The sequence below is a fragment of the Pleurodeles waltl genome, chromosome 4_1 (genome assembly GCF_031143425.1).
Source record: "Pleurodeles waltl isolate 20211129_DDA chromosome 4_1, aPleWal1.hap1.20221129, whole genome shotgun sequence".
Classification (NCBI taxonomy): Eukaryota; Metazoa; Chordata; class Amphibia; order Caudata; family Salamandridae; genus Pleurodeles; species Pleurodeles waltl.
The window spans coordinates 183,890,023-183,904,389 of NC_090442.1; the positions used below are offsets into that span (position 1 = coordinate 183,890,023).

Genomic DNA, 14,367 nt, shown 5'->3' on the forward strand with positions numbered 1-14,367 from the left:
GGTATTCTGTGGGCTCTCTGAGTTGCTGAGAGCCCCCTCTGACTCCTCCTCCTGGGTAGAGTCCACCAGGTCCCTCCTGGTCCCAGGCAGTGCCATTTTCCATTAACCATGAGCTTTGCCTGTGCCAAGGCTTGTTGGTGGAATCCAGCGATGCAAACCAGACGGAAATCATCCATCCGGTGTGGGATATCATATGCACCAACTAGGAACCTGCATCCATCTTCTTGGGTGCAGTACTGACTGTTGTTCTTCAACAGTGGTTCTTCTTTTGCACCTTGATACGGGTTAGTGGGGGCTCCTGTCCCCCCTGGACTCTTCTGTGCTTCTTGGACTTAGTCCCATTCTTCCACAGGTCTTTAGGTCCAGGAATCCACCCTTTGTGTCTTGAAGTATCTTCTGGTTCTTGCATTATCTTCTTTCTCGTGTTCTTGTGTGTTCTGGGAAAGTTACTGTGATTTACTCCTGCTTTCCTGGGCTCTGAGGTGGGTTCTATTACTTACCTTTGGTATTTTCTAATACTCCCAGCGCCCCTCTACACACCACACTTGCCTAGGTGGGAAACCAACATTCGCATTCCACTTTCTTAGTACATAGTTTGTGTTTCCACTAGGCCCATTTCTAACCATTGTGATTTTCACTAATTGCACTCTTTTCTGTTTTTATTGCTATTGCTGCATACTAGTGTATATAATTGGTGTATTACTTACCTCCTAAGGGAGTATAGTCTCTATGGTATTTTTGGCATTTGTGTCACTAAAATAAAGTACCTTTATTTTTGTAACACTGAGTATTTGCTTTCATGTGTGTGAGTACTGTGTGAGTACAGTGGTATTGCATGAGCTTTGCATGTCTCCTAGATGAGCCTTGGCTACAGCCACCCCTAGAGAGCCTGGCATCTAGGCACTGCCTACATTTCACTAATAAGGGATAACTGGATGTGGTATAAGGTGTAAGTACCATAGGTACCCACTACAAACCAGGCCAGCCTCCTCCAAACCACTGTACTATATAGGTTACTTTTTTAATTTTTCTTGTAATTGGCGACATTGGGTCATCCAGATAACTTTTGTAATGCCCGAATACCAGTCTTTCTCGATTTCCCCTGTTGATGTGTTCCCACTACATTTGATCTTTTATATTTTGATTGAATAAATGCATAAAACATTCCATTTGCACACTACTTTAATATCATTGTTTATGGGAGTGGTGTTGCATTTTTTTCCAGGGACCCCTGTTCCTTCATAGTTAAGTTTACTGCTCCATTCTAGGACACTCTACTTACTCCATGATACTACGCCACACCAGTCGATGACACATCATTCTCCTTTATGCCATTAACTTTGAGCCATGCTGAATATTAGTCTCATTAGTGTACAGCATGGCTAAAACACATTGGCAAAGGCAATAGAACTTACATAGGCAAGACCTATTGCCTTTGCCACTGCTTGTTTATAAGGTATGAACTTTAAGGTGACTTGCAATATCATTATGTACACAGGGGGTATTTTACCCCATATAATACATGGTCACACCACCAACTTTCCCACAAACCACTTAAAACCTTAGTGCATAGGTTCTGTCATTCCAAGCTATTAAAGTAGAGCAGAAGAAAGAAAAGCAACATTCATTTTTTTGCTTTAAACAGCTTTATTAATTATGCTCCTTGACCTGATCTGCCTTTTACCTTGGCTGCTAGCTCTGGCAGAAGGCATTGTAATGTCAGAACTCGTCTGTAATAACCCTATCATAGTCATTTTCTGATGTCTTTTCTTTATAATCAGTGAATGTCTTTTCTTTACACGCTGTGACTTGGTGCATCACAAACAGCCGTTTCTAAAGAAATTAGTGACTGCAATTTATACAGAGATTAGAGAATCCATGTTTATATAGACTGTAACTCCAAGAGTTTCTTCAGTTGAAATGCTTCTAGTTATGACTGATGTGGAGCTGAGCTTCCGAAGATCACACACAGGAGTAGAAGTGTTATTAGAACTATGGTTTCCGAGCACAGTTTACAACTATTGTACCTAATCGCTTTTGATCTCCCCAGTGCGGTTCCAATTGGCATGAGGCGAAGGGCATGATGGGTGTGGGGCACAAAGGGTATGTTCTTCCTTTTTACCCTCCTACCTTGATTTGCTTGGTGCATGAAGATGCAAGGTTAATCAACATGTTATTTTCACATTTGAGCTAATTACTTTGTGAATATAAATAACAATAAAAGATACTTTCAGACTGTGCAAACATGCTTTCCTTTCTCCCTATTTCACTTCCAATATATATGATTGTTTACAAACTGCAGGCTCCGATAAATATACACAACGAGCAATTTGTATAGGGTTGATTGAAAGTCCCCAAGGCTGTCCCTGTCCCCCCCAGAAATGTATTGTCTCCTACGCCCCTGATGAATAGGCCGACAAGCTACAGGCAGGCGTGCCAGCAGAGAGGACATACAGAGGACCCAAGCAAGCAGACGAAAGTACATGTATGCACTGCCTGTGTAGTGCCCGTATGCATGGCACGTGTGTGCCTATGGCCTAGGTCGTGATTTGTGTGCCTTGTGACTTTACTTGCTGCTGTATGTGTATGTTCCCTGTGCACAAATATCTGTAGTGTTGTCGGTATGTGCATTCACTCTAAGAAAAAAGAATACACACGCTGTAGTATCCAACGCTTGTTACATCCCAGGTACAAAAATAAAACACGTAACGCCTATTTAAAGGCTCACTGTGCCGAAAGTTGTAAAGTAGTCTTTAATTAGACTACTTTACAACTTTCGGCGAATAAACAGCCTGTAATGTAAATAGACTTCATATTCAAATGGCTGTTCAGAAAGGAAATTGTTTCTGGTGCCTAATGTATTGTCTGTGCTACTTGTCATCAGGCAGAATCACGCGGGGGCCTAAATCGTGCCAAAGGCCGCGGCCATTCTCCTGGTCACCCCTCCTGCTCGACTCCCAGAATCAGTTTCGTTTCTCCGGCTCTTGTTAGCGTGGGAGGTGCCTAGAGGAGAAACTGCTCGGCCTCGAAGGTTGGCAGTGAGAGAAGTTGAAAAAGGGGAGGGGCGGATAGAGAGAGAGTGCAAGCACAGCGGCGGAGAGCAAAGCCCGAGGGCGGTAATAGCACCCGCAGACCCCAGACAGACTGACTACACTAAACACTCGAGAAGACTGTCCCACCGACCCGGATAAAGAGCCCAACCCGAGGACCAAGGTGTGAACATACACTGTGGACCCCGGATTAATTGCCAGAGAAAATCTCAAAACCAGCCGTCCCCTGGACCCCTGCTCTGCCTGGCCCACCTGGCAAGACTGACGATGAGGAGTTCTAGCCCCCGTGGACTCCGAGCATCTCATTCGTTTGTTTGTCCCTCTCCGATCCAGCGCCCTGAAGGGGTGGCCGAGGTGACTTGCAGCGCTTTTTAAAAATCCTAAACAACTATGATGCCTCTACCTCACTCATTGGGTGAGGCTCACACCTTCTAGCGGAATCCCACTCTTGCCCTATTCACTGTAGAGAAGCCACGAACAAGGGGATTATTGTTTTTATCTTATTCGTTCGAACCGAATCCCTCAAATTTCGTCCAGTGACCTCAGCCACAATTTCCTGCACCATGTGTGACAGTCTGGAGACCCCCGACTCGCAGCCGGCAGATGAGCCCTTCATGTCGGACCCGGCGGTCTCCGCCTTCCTGACCCAGCTTCTGTGCGCCCACGGGGGGCGCCTGGCCGTGTCCGAGATCCAGAAGTCCCTCAGCCTCCCGCACGCGCACATCGCGAGCATCCTGCGCGAGGAGGCCTCGCGCTTCCTGCTGCTGGAGCAGGAGGGGCTCGTGCTGGCGCTGTCCGCCGTCCGGCTCTGCTACAATTACCTGCGGGAGCAGTGCCAGGCCCAGGACTGTGAGCGTCTCCACCTCTGCCGCTTCTTCATCCTGGGCAAGTGCTTCCACCGGAGCAAAAGGTAGGGTACCTGGGCTGACCTCGTAGGTTACTCGTTCATTTCTTTAGGTCTTTTGCTATTAAAAAATCTGTAAAACATAACTATTATATATATATATATATATATATATATATATATATATATATATATATATATATATATATATATATATAAATATACGATGATGCAATTTAAAGTCAGCCCTTTTCACCCATTGGTCTGTTGCAGTGTCATTTACATTTTGCTTCCGCATGCTGCGCCCTTAGCTCGGGGCAGTAGATCAGCCAACTTCAGCTATTTGCCGTCTCTATTGTGAGCGATAGCATTTTGCGTGTGAGCAATTTAATTAAAACAAATTCTATTAGGCTGGTGAGCCAATGTGTCATTTTTATGGTCAATACAAATTTTTTATAACTTTATTGACAGGGGCCTGACGCGACAGCTCCCCCACACCACTGCTCGGGTTGCTGCATTAGCGCTCATTTTGAATATCTGCCCCCTCTCATGCTTTCCATTAATTGTCTCTTCATGTCTGTGCTCGCACCCAAACACGTGTGTTGTATGCATGGATGATTCGTGTTGAGTATTCCAGTGCTGAAAGGGAAATTGCATCTGTAATTTGACTGACACATTGAGTAAAACAAAATGTGATGTGTGGAATGCTAGAATTAAGCTGAGACACTGATTATTACTCAGAGCTGAATTCCATGTTTTTTGTCCAACATGCCACATTAGACAGGAACCAGTCAATTTGCAGATCAGCCACGGTCTTGCCCAAAAGGAACATCTGAACAGACAGACAGGCCGTGCTCCGAACAGGGGAAACAAGCAACCCTAGTTTGGTCTAGGTCTGCTTGGGCCAGATCAGTAGGGTGCAGCTTGCAGTGAGCACTGAACCCACATCTTGGCATGCCTAGGCTGAGGAAAACAAAAAGTGATTGGTGGAATGCTTGAATTAACCTCAGCCGATGGTAATTACTCAGCACTGCATTCCAGTACATTGTTTTTTGCTTGTTGTGCCACTTTAGACAGGCACCAACCATATGCCTATGCATATGTTTGTTGATCGACTACAGTGTTAATTACAAGGTCTATTTCCGGAAGAATTTTCAAGATACCATCTCTATTAAAGAGCGTGTGCTTCTCTTCAGACCAGGTTACACTTTTAGAGCATCAGGGTCAATAGAGCAGAGCTTCCATCTGCTCAGCACCCTCCGATTTTGTTGAAATCACATGTTTTATACCACTGTTTGGCTTGGGGATACTCTCAAGTGCATCCGTAGAGTTGATAGTAAAATGGTGCTATTTTCTTTACAAACACACACTTTGTACACTGCTATTTGCTTTGTGACCTGTTGTTAGACCTGGCATATATTGGTGTGTTTCCCCTGTCTTTTTGCTTTCTGAGCTCCTCTTTTTCTGATATGCTGGACTTCGTTTTTGCTGGTTTCTTGTCTCTGCGCACTTTACCACTACTGATCAGTGCTAAATTGCAAGGGGTCCCTGTGTAAATTATGATTAAGGTTGGTTATCCATGATTGGCATATTTGATTTACTAGTTAAGTCCCTAGTGTGTCCCATGTGTGCCCGGGGCCTGTAAATCAAATGTTACTAGTGGGCCTGCAGCACTGAGTGTGCCACCCACATGAGTAGCCCTGTAACCATGTCTCAGACCTGCCATTGCAGTATCTATGCACGCAGTTTTAAACTGCCATATCGACCTGGCAAGTGCACCCCCTCGCCAGGCCTAACCCTTCCCTTTTATTGCAGGTACTTCACCCATAAGCTAGGCCCAGGCAGCCCCAGTGGCAGGCTGCAAGAAGGTAGGACATGTAGTAGTATGATTTAACATGTCCTGGTGGTGAACTACTGTGTGTTTCGTTTTGCAGTATTGAAAAGCCATCACTTCTATAGGTTAACATGGGGTCTGCTTTGAAACACCTTTCAGGTGCCGATTCCTATGGGAAGATAATAGGAAGTTGGAGTTTGGGATCTCTGAACTCACAATTTAAAAATACATCTTTTAGTGAAGATGGTTTTTAAATTGCGGGTTTGAAAATGGCACTTTTAGAAAGTGGGCATTTTCTTACTTAACCATTCTGTGCCTGCCTGTGGAATCTACGGCTGACAGCTGGAGCCTCTTGCATACACTCTCGACAGCCACAAAAGGAGATTAGATGTGCCTTGCATATCCTGATGGGCAGTACTTTAAACGGGCCGGTACTGTCCAGTACTAAGTACCGTCACTTTTGTATTTTGAGAGGGAGAGTACCTGCACTTCTCAAGAAAATCTTAATACTTTTAATTAGAGAGTACCAGCACTTCTCAGAAACAAGCAGGTACTCTGGTACAGAGTACCTGCACTTCTATTTTTCAATTTCAAGCACTGCTGATGGGTCTTCCTGGACTAGAGTGGGGAGGAGCTGAATTTTGCACCTGAATAGGGCTGGACTAGTCCTACACAAAGAAGCCTCCCCCTCCTGGAGAGTGTCTGGGACAGAGCAGGAACGATCTGGATCTTGTGAGAGAGGACTGCCTATAAGTTTGTCTACTTCAAAGGCCAGAAGAACTAGTATAAGTAGTGGGGCCCTGACCCCAGAACTTTAGAACTCTTTTAGACTAAGGAACCTGCCAAGAAGAAGAAATTGAGAAGCTATCAGGAGGGACTTCCACTTTGCTGCATTCTTTGCTGTGTTGGCCTGCTGCTTGCTGCTTCTGTCTTGGGCAGAGAAAGGACTGGACTGAACTTTCTGCAACTTATTGCCTTAGTTTCTCCAAGGGCTTGAAGTAGAGCTTGCTGGAGGAAGCTGGCCTGGAGTGTGGTGGGTACCTAAGGTACTTACACCTTATACCTGGTCCAGGTATCCCCTATTAGTGGAGTGTAGGCAGTGTCTAGAAGCCAGGCTCTCTACAGGTAGCTGTGGATGAGCAGCCAAGGCCTATCTAGGATCCATGCAAAGCTCATGCAATACCACTGTAGTCACACAACACTTACACACATGAAAGAAAACACTCAGGGGGTCATTTCAACCCTGGAGGTACAGGACCGCCAGGGCTGAAATGATGGAAGCACCGCCAACAGGCAGGCGGTGCTTCCAGGGTCATTACGACCGCAGCGGAAGCACCGCGGTCGCACAGCCGGTGCCGGCGGTTTCCCGCCACAATGGCCCCGGTGGTAGTAATCGCCAGGCGCTGCCCAGGGGCTTATGAATCCCCCTACCTGCAGCCTTTTCCTGGCAGTTTGAACCACCAGGAAAAGGCTGGCGGTACGGGGAGTCGCAGGGCCCCCTGACAGGGCCCCATGCGGCTTTTCACTGTCTGCTATGCAGACAGTGAAAAGCGCGACGGGTGCAACTGCACCCGTCGCACGGCCGCAACACCGCCGGCTCCATTTGGAGCCGACTCCCATGTTGCGGCCCACATCCCCGCTGGGCCGGCGGGGATGTCATAATGGGCACCGTGGGAGTGCGGCCGCATTGGCGGCCGCACTGCGGTTACAACTTGGCGGGCGGCGGTTGCCTCCCGCCAATGTTGTAATGAGGGCCTATGTGTTACAAAAATAAAGGTACTTTATTTTAGTGACACATTTACCAAAAAGTACTAGATGGGCAACCCTCCAGTAGGAGGTAAGTAACACACTAGATATGTAACCTAATAAACAGAAATGGGCATAAAAAGCAGTAGAAAACAGTGCAAATAGAAATAGACAATAGTGACCCTAGGGGGAGCCAAAACCATATACTAAAAAAACGGCGTGCTAATGCAGGACCCCCACCTAGGTAAGTAGAATGTGTAGAGGGGAGCTGGGGGAACTAGGAAACCCCAAAGGTAAGTACCACAGTGCCCCCCAGCGATCAGGAAGAAACGAGTAAGTTACGGGATTTTCCCAAATCCACCCAAAAGGTCTAAACAGAAGATAATGCAACACCCAGAAAAGACTGCAAGAAACCAGCAGTGGATTCCTGAAGAGGAAGACCTGAAAAAGAAGGGGACCAAGTCCAGAAGTTGCAGGAGTGTCCAGTGGTGGCAGAAGCCACTACCCACCCGTCTGTGGTTGCAGGAGTTGGTCGACGGTAGGACGAAGACGGTCAGGAATGCAGCCCTGGATTCGATGAAGAGTTCCTGGCGGATGCAGTCGACATCCCACACCGGATGGAAGATTGCAGTCTGTCTGTGGTGTGGAAAAGCCACCAACAAGTCTTGGCAAAGGCAAGAGTCACAGTAGAAGAAAAGTGGAGCTGCTGGAGACCAGCAAGGTCCAGGAGGACTCAACCCCAGGAGGGGTGGGAGGAAGGTGGGAATCTCAGGGAACCCTCAGCAAGGCAGAGAGTCCACAGAAGAAAAGGCAGCCCCCACAGGTGATCCACTGGAAGAGGATCCTGGAGTTGCAGAGGAGACCATGCAGCACAACTGAGGAAGGGTCCAACGCCACTGGAGAAGCACGCAGAGTGCTATAAGTCGCAGGGAAGAGTGCTGAGGGCTTGGGCTACACGGAGCCTGAAGATCCCTGGGATGAGATGCCAGCAAGCCTTTGTAGCTGCAAGAGACACAGTGCACAGTGGTTCTGTCCTGCGTGGGAAGAATAGGGCGTGCCTCCACCAAAGTTGGACAGCTGGCAGAGAGGACCAAGATGACTCCTTCTGTCCAAGGGAGATTCCTTCTTCCTTCTCATGCAGACTGAAGACTTGCCGCCCTCAGAGGATGCACAGCTGGGGAAATGTTGCAGAAGCTGGAATGAGCAGTGGAAACAATGTTCCAAGCAGAGTCTTCGTTGTGGATGCATATTGTCGGTTCCTGGAGGGTCCTGTCACAGGTCCAGTGGCCAGAAGTCAAAGTAGAGGTTGCAGAGGAGTCCCGCTGGAAGCTTGCAAGCCGAATCTGAAGACCCACCCAAGAGGGAGACCCCAACTCAGCTCTGACATCACCTGCCTGACCTGGCCACTCAGATGCTTCCTGAGGCCTCTGCCCACCTTGGATTCAAGATGGCAGAATCAAGGGACCCTCTGGAGGAGCACTGGGCACCACCCCTGGGGCGGTAATGGACAGGGGAGTGGTCACTCCCCTTTCCATTGTCCAGTTTCGTATCAGAGCAGGGACTGGAGGTCCCTTAATCGATGCAGATCGGTTTATGCAAGGTGGGAATCAAAAGTGCCCTTCAAAGCATACCAGTGGCTTGGGGAGGCTACCCCTTCCAAGCCATGTAACACCTATTTCCAAAGGGAGAGGGTGTTACCGTCTTCTCCCAGAGGAAATCCCTTGTTCTGCCTTCCTGGGCTTGAGCTGATCAAGCAACAGGAGGGCAGAAACCCGTCTGAGGGGTGGCAGCAGCTTGGGCTGCCCTGGCAACCAAGTTTAAAGGGAGAGAGCATAGTTGCTTGCGTCCTGGTTAGCAGGATCCCAGTGAACACAGTCAAACATATTGACAACAGGCAAAAAGTGGAGGTAACCATACCAGAAAGAGGGTACTTTCCTACACTTGCTTCCTGTTGTAAGTCTCAGGAACATTAAAGACTTCAAGTTAATCTGCCAACAGCACTGGGAACTGCGTGCTTTGTGCTGCAACAGAAGAAAAACAACTACAACACCGCTGCCTGCACATGACCTGATGGCACCGCATGAAGCATCGCTCCGCTTCACCATACAACCCTGGTCTCACGGCCGACACTGCCTGATGCTGTCATCAAGCTGCTGCTTACACCATGACCAATGGGCACCGCAAGTCGCATCGCCTTGCTTAACACCGCAGCCCTGGTATCACCAATGAAGGCCCTCAACGCTGATGACCTCACTGCTGCCTGCACCGTGGCTTGTGGACACCGCTTGTGAGGTACACAAAGCTTTGGCCCGTCCTACACCGCAGCCCTGGACCACCGACGTCAGCAACATCGACTCAAGCCTTGTCAACCGACGCCTCTGCTTGCATCGCGACCTGTGGGCACTGCAAAAAGCATTGCTTCGCATCGCAATCTTGGGTAAACCAACAACAGCTCTTCAGAAACGACAATGTCACATCGCCCCACTTCACACCGCAGCCCAGGTTTCACCGACCACGCCGGATGCTGTCACCGAACCGCTGCCTGCAATGTGACCTGTGGGCACTGCACGTCACATTGTCCTGCTTCTCATTGCAGCCCAATGCCACCAACATCAGCGCTCCTGGCTTCACCCTCACGGAGTTCGATATGTGTGACTTCAAGGGCTCGACGACCCCTGCACAGACCTCCAGCACTGACGCCTGCTGTCACCTATGCCACCGCAACTTCGGATCTCATCACAAGGTTCACGATGCCCTGTATTTCCAAGGTACTGTTTGCTGGTCTTCCTGACACCATAGCTGGCCTGGAACCACGCGGTTGACCTGAACTGTTGGATTTGTTGTTCACAACATTATGATGGCCCCAGTTGGAGCTATCGACTTCAAGGAGCTGTATTTTAAGCTGATTCTTACAAAATGTGTATCTTTATTACTGTTAGAGGACGGTTCTGACCATCAGGACTGCCCTGATTTTTCGATTTTTGACCACCTGGTTTTTGACTGTTTACTGTGAGGACGCCTCCTATGAGGTGACTCCCGCACAATAAACACATGGTAAAATGGACTGCACGTGTTTACCGCTGGTGTCGCCGTGCTAAGGAAAGGCTGCTGTGGCGCAGCAAGGCAGGAGGCCCCGGGCAGATTACATGTGATCATGTGTGCGCATGGATGTGCACCCATGTGAGGGCTGTGAGAGGAGGATTCCTAGGATTCCTACTCTGCCCCTGAAGGATCCCAGGCCAGCGAGGCAAATGCCAGGGCCAGGCAAGCTGGCCCCCTTACCCCCCCAGAGGACTAGTTGGGGGAAGGACGGGGCTAGCGCAAGGAGAGCGCGCTGCCCAGAAGGAAAAGAGGGAACCCAGAGGAAAGATTGGTGCAGGAGTCAGTGGGACTGGCTCCCTGATGATCTGGGACCCTTCCAGGCCAGGAGGCCTAAGGAGAGTACTCCTGGTGGCAAGGGCTTGTCACCAGGAGCAGAACGACACAAGAATGAAGAAAATCGGCCCTTGGGGGCCCGAGATATCCCAGGACAAAGAATGGCGACCTTTGACCTTTGAGAAAGCAGCTACGAAGCGTGTGGAGCTCCGCAGCTGCTTGAGACTGTGCCCCCAGGGTGGGCCAGGGCCTGGGGGCTGCCCAGGAGAAAGAGGAGCAAGGGGGTTGCCGTCGCACTCCCCCTCCCAGAAGAGAAAGGGATCCCGGACCCCATCCCGGGGCCCGTGAAGCCTGGTCCCGTGTTGGACGATCAATGGGGGGGGCGCCGTCGCGCACCACCTGCCGCTGTGGAATGGGGACCCCGGACCCCATCCCGGGGCCCCCGGCGGCGAAGACAAGCCGGGGAGCGCCGTCGCGCTCCCCGTGAAGAAGGGATGAATGGAGGGGGGGCGCCGTCACGCTCCTCCAAGCAAAAGGGAAGTCGGGGAGCGCCGTCGCGCTCCCCGTGAAGATGGTCAAATGGGGCCCCGTACCCCATCCCGGGGCCCCGAGTAGAGGCAGGAGTGGGGGTGCGCCGTCGCACACCCCCAGCCGAAGAGAAGTCAGGGAGCGCCATCGCGCTCCCCGTGAATGTGGCCATCGGGGCCCCGGACCCCATCCCGGGGCCCCGAACAGAAGAGGGCCTGGGGGAGCGCCGTCGCGCTCCCCACTGAGGAGAAGAGGGGCCCCGGACCCCATCCCGGGGCCCGGAGAAGAGGAGAACTCCGGGGAGCGCCGTCGCGCTCCCCGTTGCAAGGAGGAGGGGCCCCGGGAGGGCCCCGAAGACGCACGGAGGAAGGGGGAGTGCCGCTGCACTCCCCCATGCGGCCCGAGCGGCCGCCAGCATCCCTACGTCTGCCCGCTGGAGCGGGCAGAATCCAAGTCAGCTGGCCGGTTCCCGCGGCAGCACCCGGAGGTGCTGGCCGGCGGGGGCGGCCAGGGGTGGGCTCCCTGAGCCGCCCTCCAACGAGGGATCCGCTTTTTGGTGCGGGGGGTGTCCGGGTGGGACTGGCACCCCCAAAAACAAAGGAAAAAACACAGGGCAGACAAGAAAAGGCACCGCAGCTCTCCCCTCGCAGCAGGAGAGCTGCTAATCATTTATGCAGCCGCCCCAGCATGCTTTGCGGGGCAGGGGCTGTTGTTGGAGCCCCTAAAAGGCCTGTGGTGGTCCCCGGGAGATGAGGGCCATCACCAACTGAGAACTAGGAGACAGGGGGAGCTGCAGGAGCAGCGCAGCCTCCCCCCAACATCTGTTGGTGTCCCCACCCTAGGTATGGTGGGACACCTGAGAGATAACCCCTCAAGGGGTGGATGGATTTTTCAAGCACAAGCTTCAGTGAACTTTTGTTCCTGGTTGTGCAAGGGTGCCTATCATAGGTGTAGGTTGGTATGGCCCCATGTATTCCACTGTTATTTCATGGTTAAGTAGGAGTAATCTAAAAGTAATCTTGATGGTTATAATGCTAGAATTTAGTCTCTTATGTTCACTGAGTATGCTAATTTGAATAAGGATACTGACAGTCATCTCTTGGTAAAATGAAAGTGTTTAATCCCAACTATAGGTGTCATCATTGCATTGTAGTGTTGAATACTGTCAAAATGAATACTGTCAAAATGTTCAAATGTCGCAAGGGGGGCACTGGGATTGTTTTGCCATGTGGATTGTTGGATTATATTCTCCCTTAAGGATGATTTGAGAGATTACATACTGTTTGTCCAGAGTGATTCTATCACTTTGTATATATTTGTAGATTGTTGCATAGTATTGAGTAGTGTGTGTGAATAATAAATGTACTTTTACTTTATCAAAAGAAAAAGCACAGACTGGACAGTCATTTATTAAGAGTCATGCTTGCGTGCTTGTGAATGGGGATTACTAGCCCACACCACCTCCCTTGAGTAAGCCTTGGACTGCTCTGCAACGCTACCCTATGAGAGTCAGGCGCTACAATGGGGTGTTTGGTTCCCAGTGGCGGTCGTGTGCGGACTCGTTACTTGTGCAGGCCACACAAGAAATGACCCACCTTCCAACAATTACTATATGTTGGATTTTTATCGTTTTGGTCTTGTTTTACCCAGATAAATATTGGCTATTTTTTCTAAAACTGGCATGGTGTCAAGTTGTACTGTATTACTTACTGTGTGTTATGTGCAAACGCTTTACAGATTGCCTCTGAGATAAGCCTTTCTGCTTATGCTGTGCTACCAATGGTGTGAGCAGAGGTTATTTTAGGTGTGTAACTCGCTTATCCTGACTAGAAGGAAGGATCCCTTCTTGGATAGGGCACAAGCCACTAACAACTAGAGACTCCCATTTCTAACATTGGTTGTCAGCAGTGGATAGGACTTGCGTTTGTACTTGACCCACAGATTGGTATACACTACTACCATATCTCAGACCACCACATATCACATACGTTTTTCTTTAGGTCTACTTTTTGCTCTTGAGTTCAAGTTGAACTTCCTACCACATCATGTCTCGAGCAGGAGCATCATCAGTTACATCCCTGGATGGGAACCTACACCGTGAAGGATCTGAAGTCAGTTTGCAAGAGCCTCAAAGTCCAAGTTAGAGGCCTCACCAGAAAGGAGGCGCTACAAAAGGCGCTGAGGGTGTGGGTAGCAGCCAGAAATGCCAGTAGGCATTCTGAGGATCCAATTGGGGAGACTGTGGAGCCAACCCTGAGGGAAGATGTGCTAAGGGGGAGAGGTACCCTCGGGTCGGGCAGCAGTAGTGCTTCCAAGGGTCTGACCCCAGAAGAGCTGGAGGACAGAAGGGAAACTAGGAGACATCAAATAGAGTTGGAGAGGTTAAAATGGAGGACCAAAGAGAGAAGCGGGCCATGGAAGAAAGGAGGATGCTTTTAGACCATGAGCTCAGAGTAAAGGAGCTGGATAAGAGGAGTAGATCCAGCATTGATGGTAGCAGAAATACCTCAGCGGGCTCAGATAGAATAGTACACATCCCCAAGAATGTAGAAAGGGAGTACAAGAAAGGAGATGATACCCATAGGTGGTTTCAGGGACATGGGGCATCTATGCACATGAATTGGGTCCCTGAGAAGAACTGGGGAGCAGGATTGTGGAACCACTTCACAGAGGAGGGGAGGGGCACATTTTTTGCTTTGGGTAAGGGGTACAACCTCGTCTATTCTGACATGAAGGAGCCCCTTCTCACTAGATATGGTTTTGCTCCTGGCAAGTACAGGGATCAGTTTAGAGGACTTAAGAAAACGGATTCACAGACTTGGTTAGAATGTGTGGATTCTTTTTGCAGATCACTGGACGGTTGGGTGAAGGGCAGTAATGTCACAGATTTCCAGGGGCTGTACAATTTAATTGTGTGGGAGCACTTGTCTAGTCTGTGTTTTGCAGAACTGTGCCAGCACTTGACAGATAGTAAGCTGACTGACTGTTAG

At 49.7% G+C, this 14,367-nt stretch overlaps 1 protein-coding gene across 1 annotated transcript in view; it reads left to right on the plus strand.

The window, feature by feature from the left end:
- Nucleotides 1-3,050: 3,050 nt before the first annotated feature.
- LOC138287529 (protein mono-ADP-ribosyltransferase PARP12-like) overlaps nucleotides 3,051-14,367 on the plus strand; it is a 149,395-nt gene continuing 138,078 nt past the window's right edge. The window contains exon 1 of the mRNA XM_069228003.1: nucleotides 3,051-3,960. Within this exon, the coding sequence (XP_069084104.1) occupies nucleotides 3,614-3,960 (347 nt within the window). The 5' untranslated portion in view covers nucleotides 3,051-3,613. The remainder of the gene's footprint in view (nucleotides 3,961-14,367) is intronic.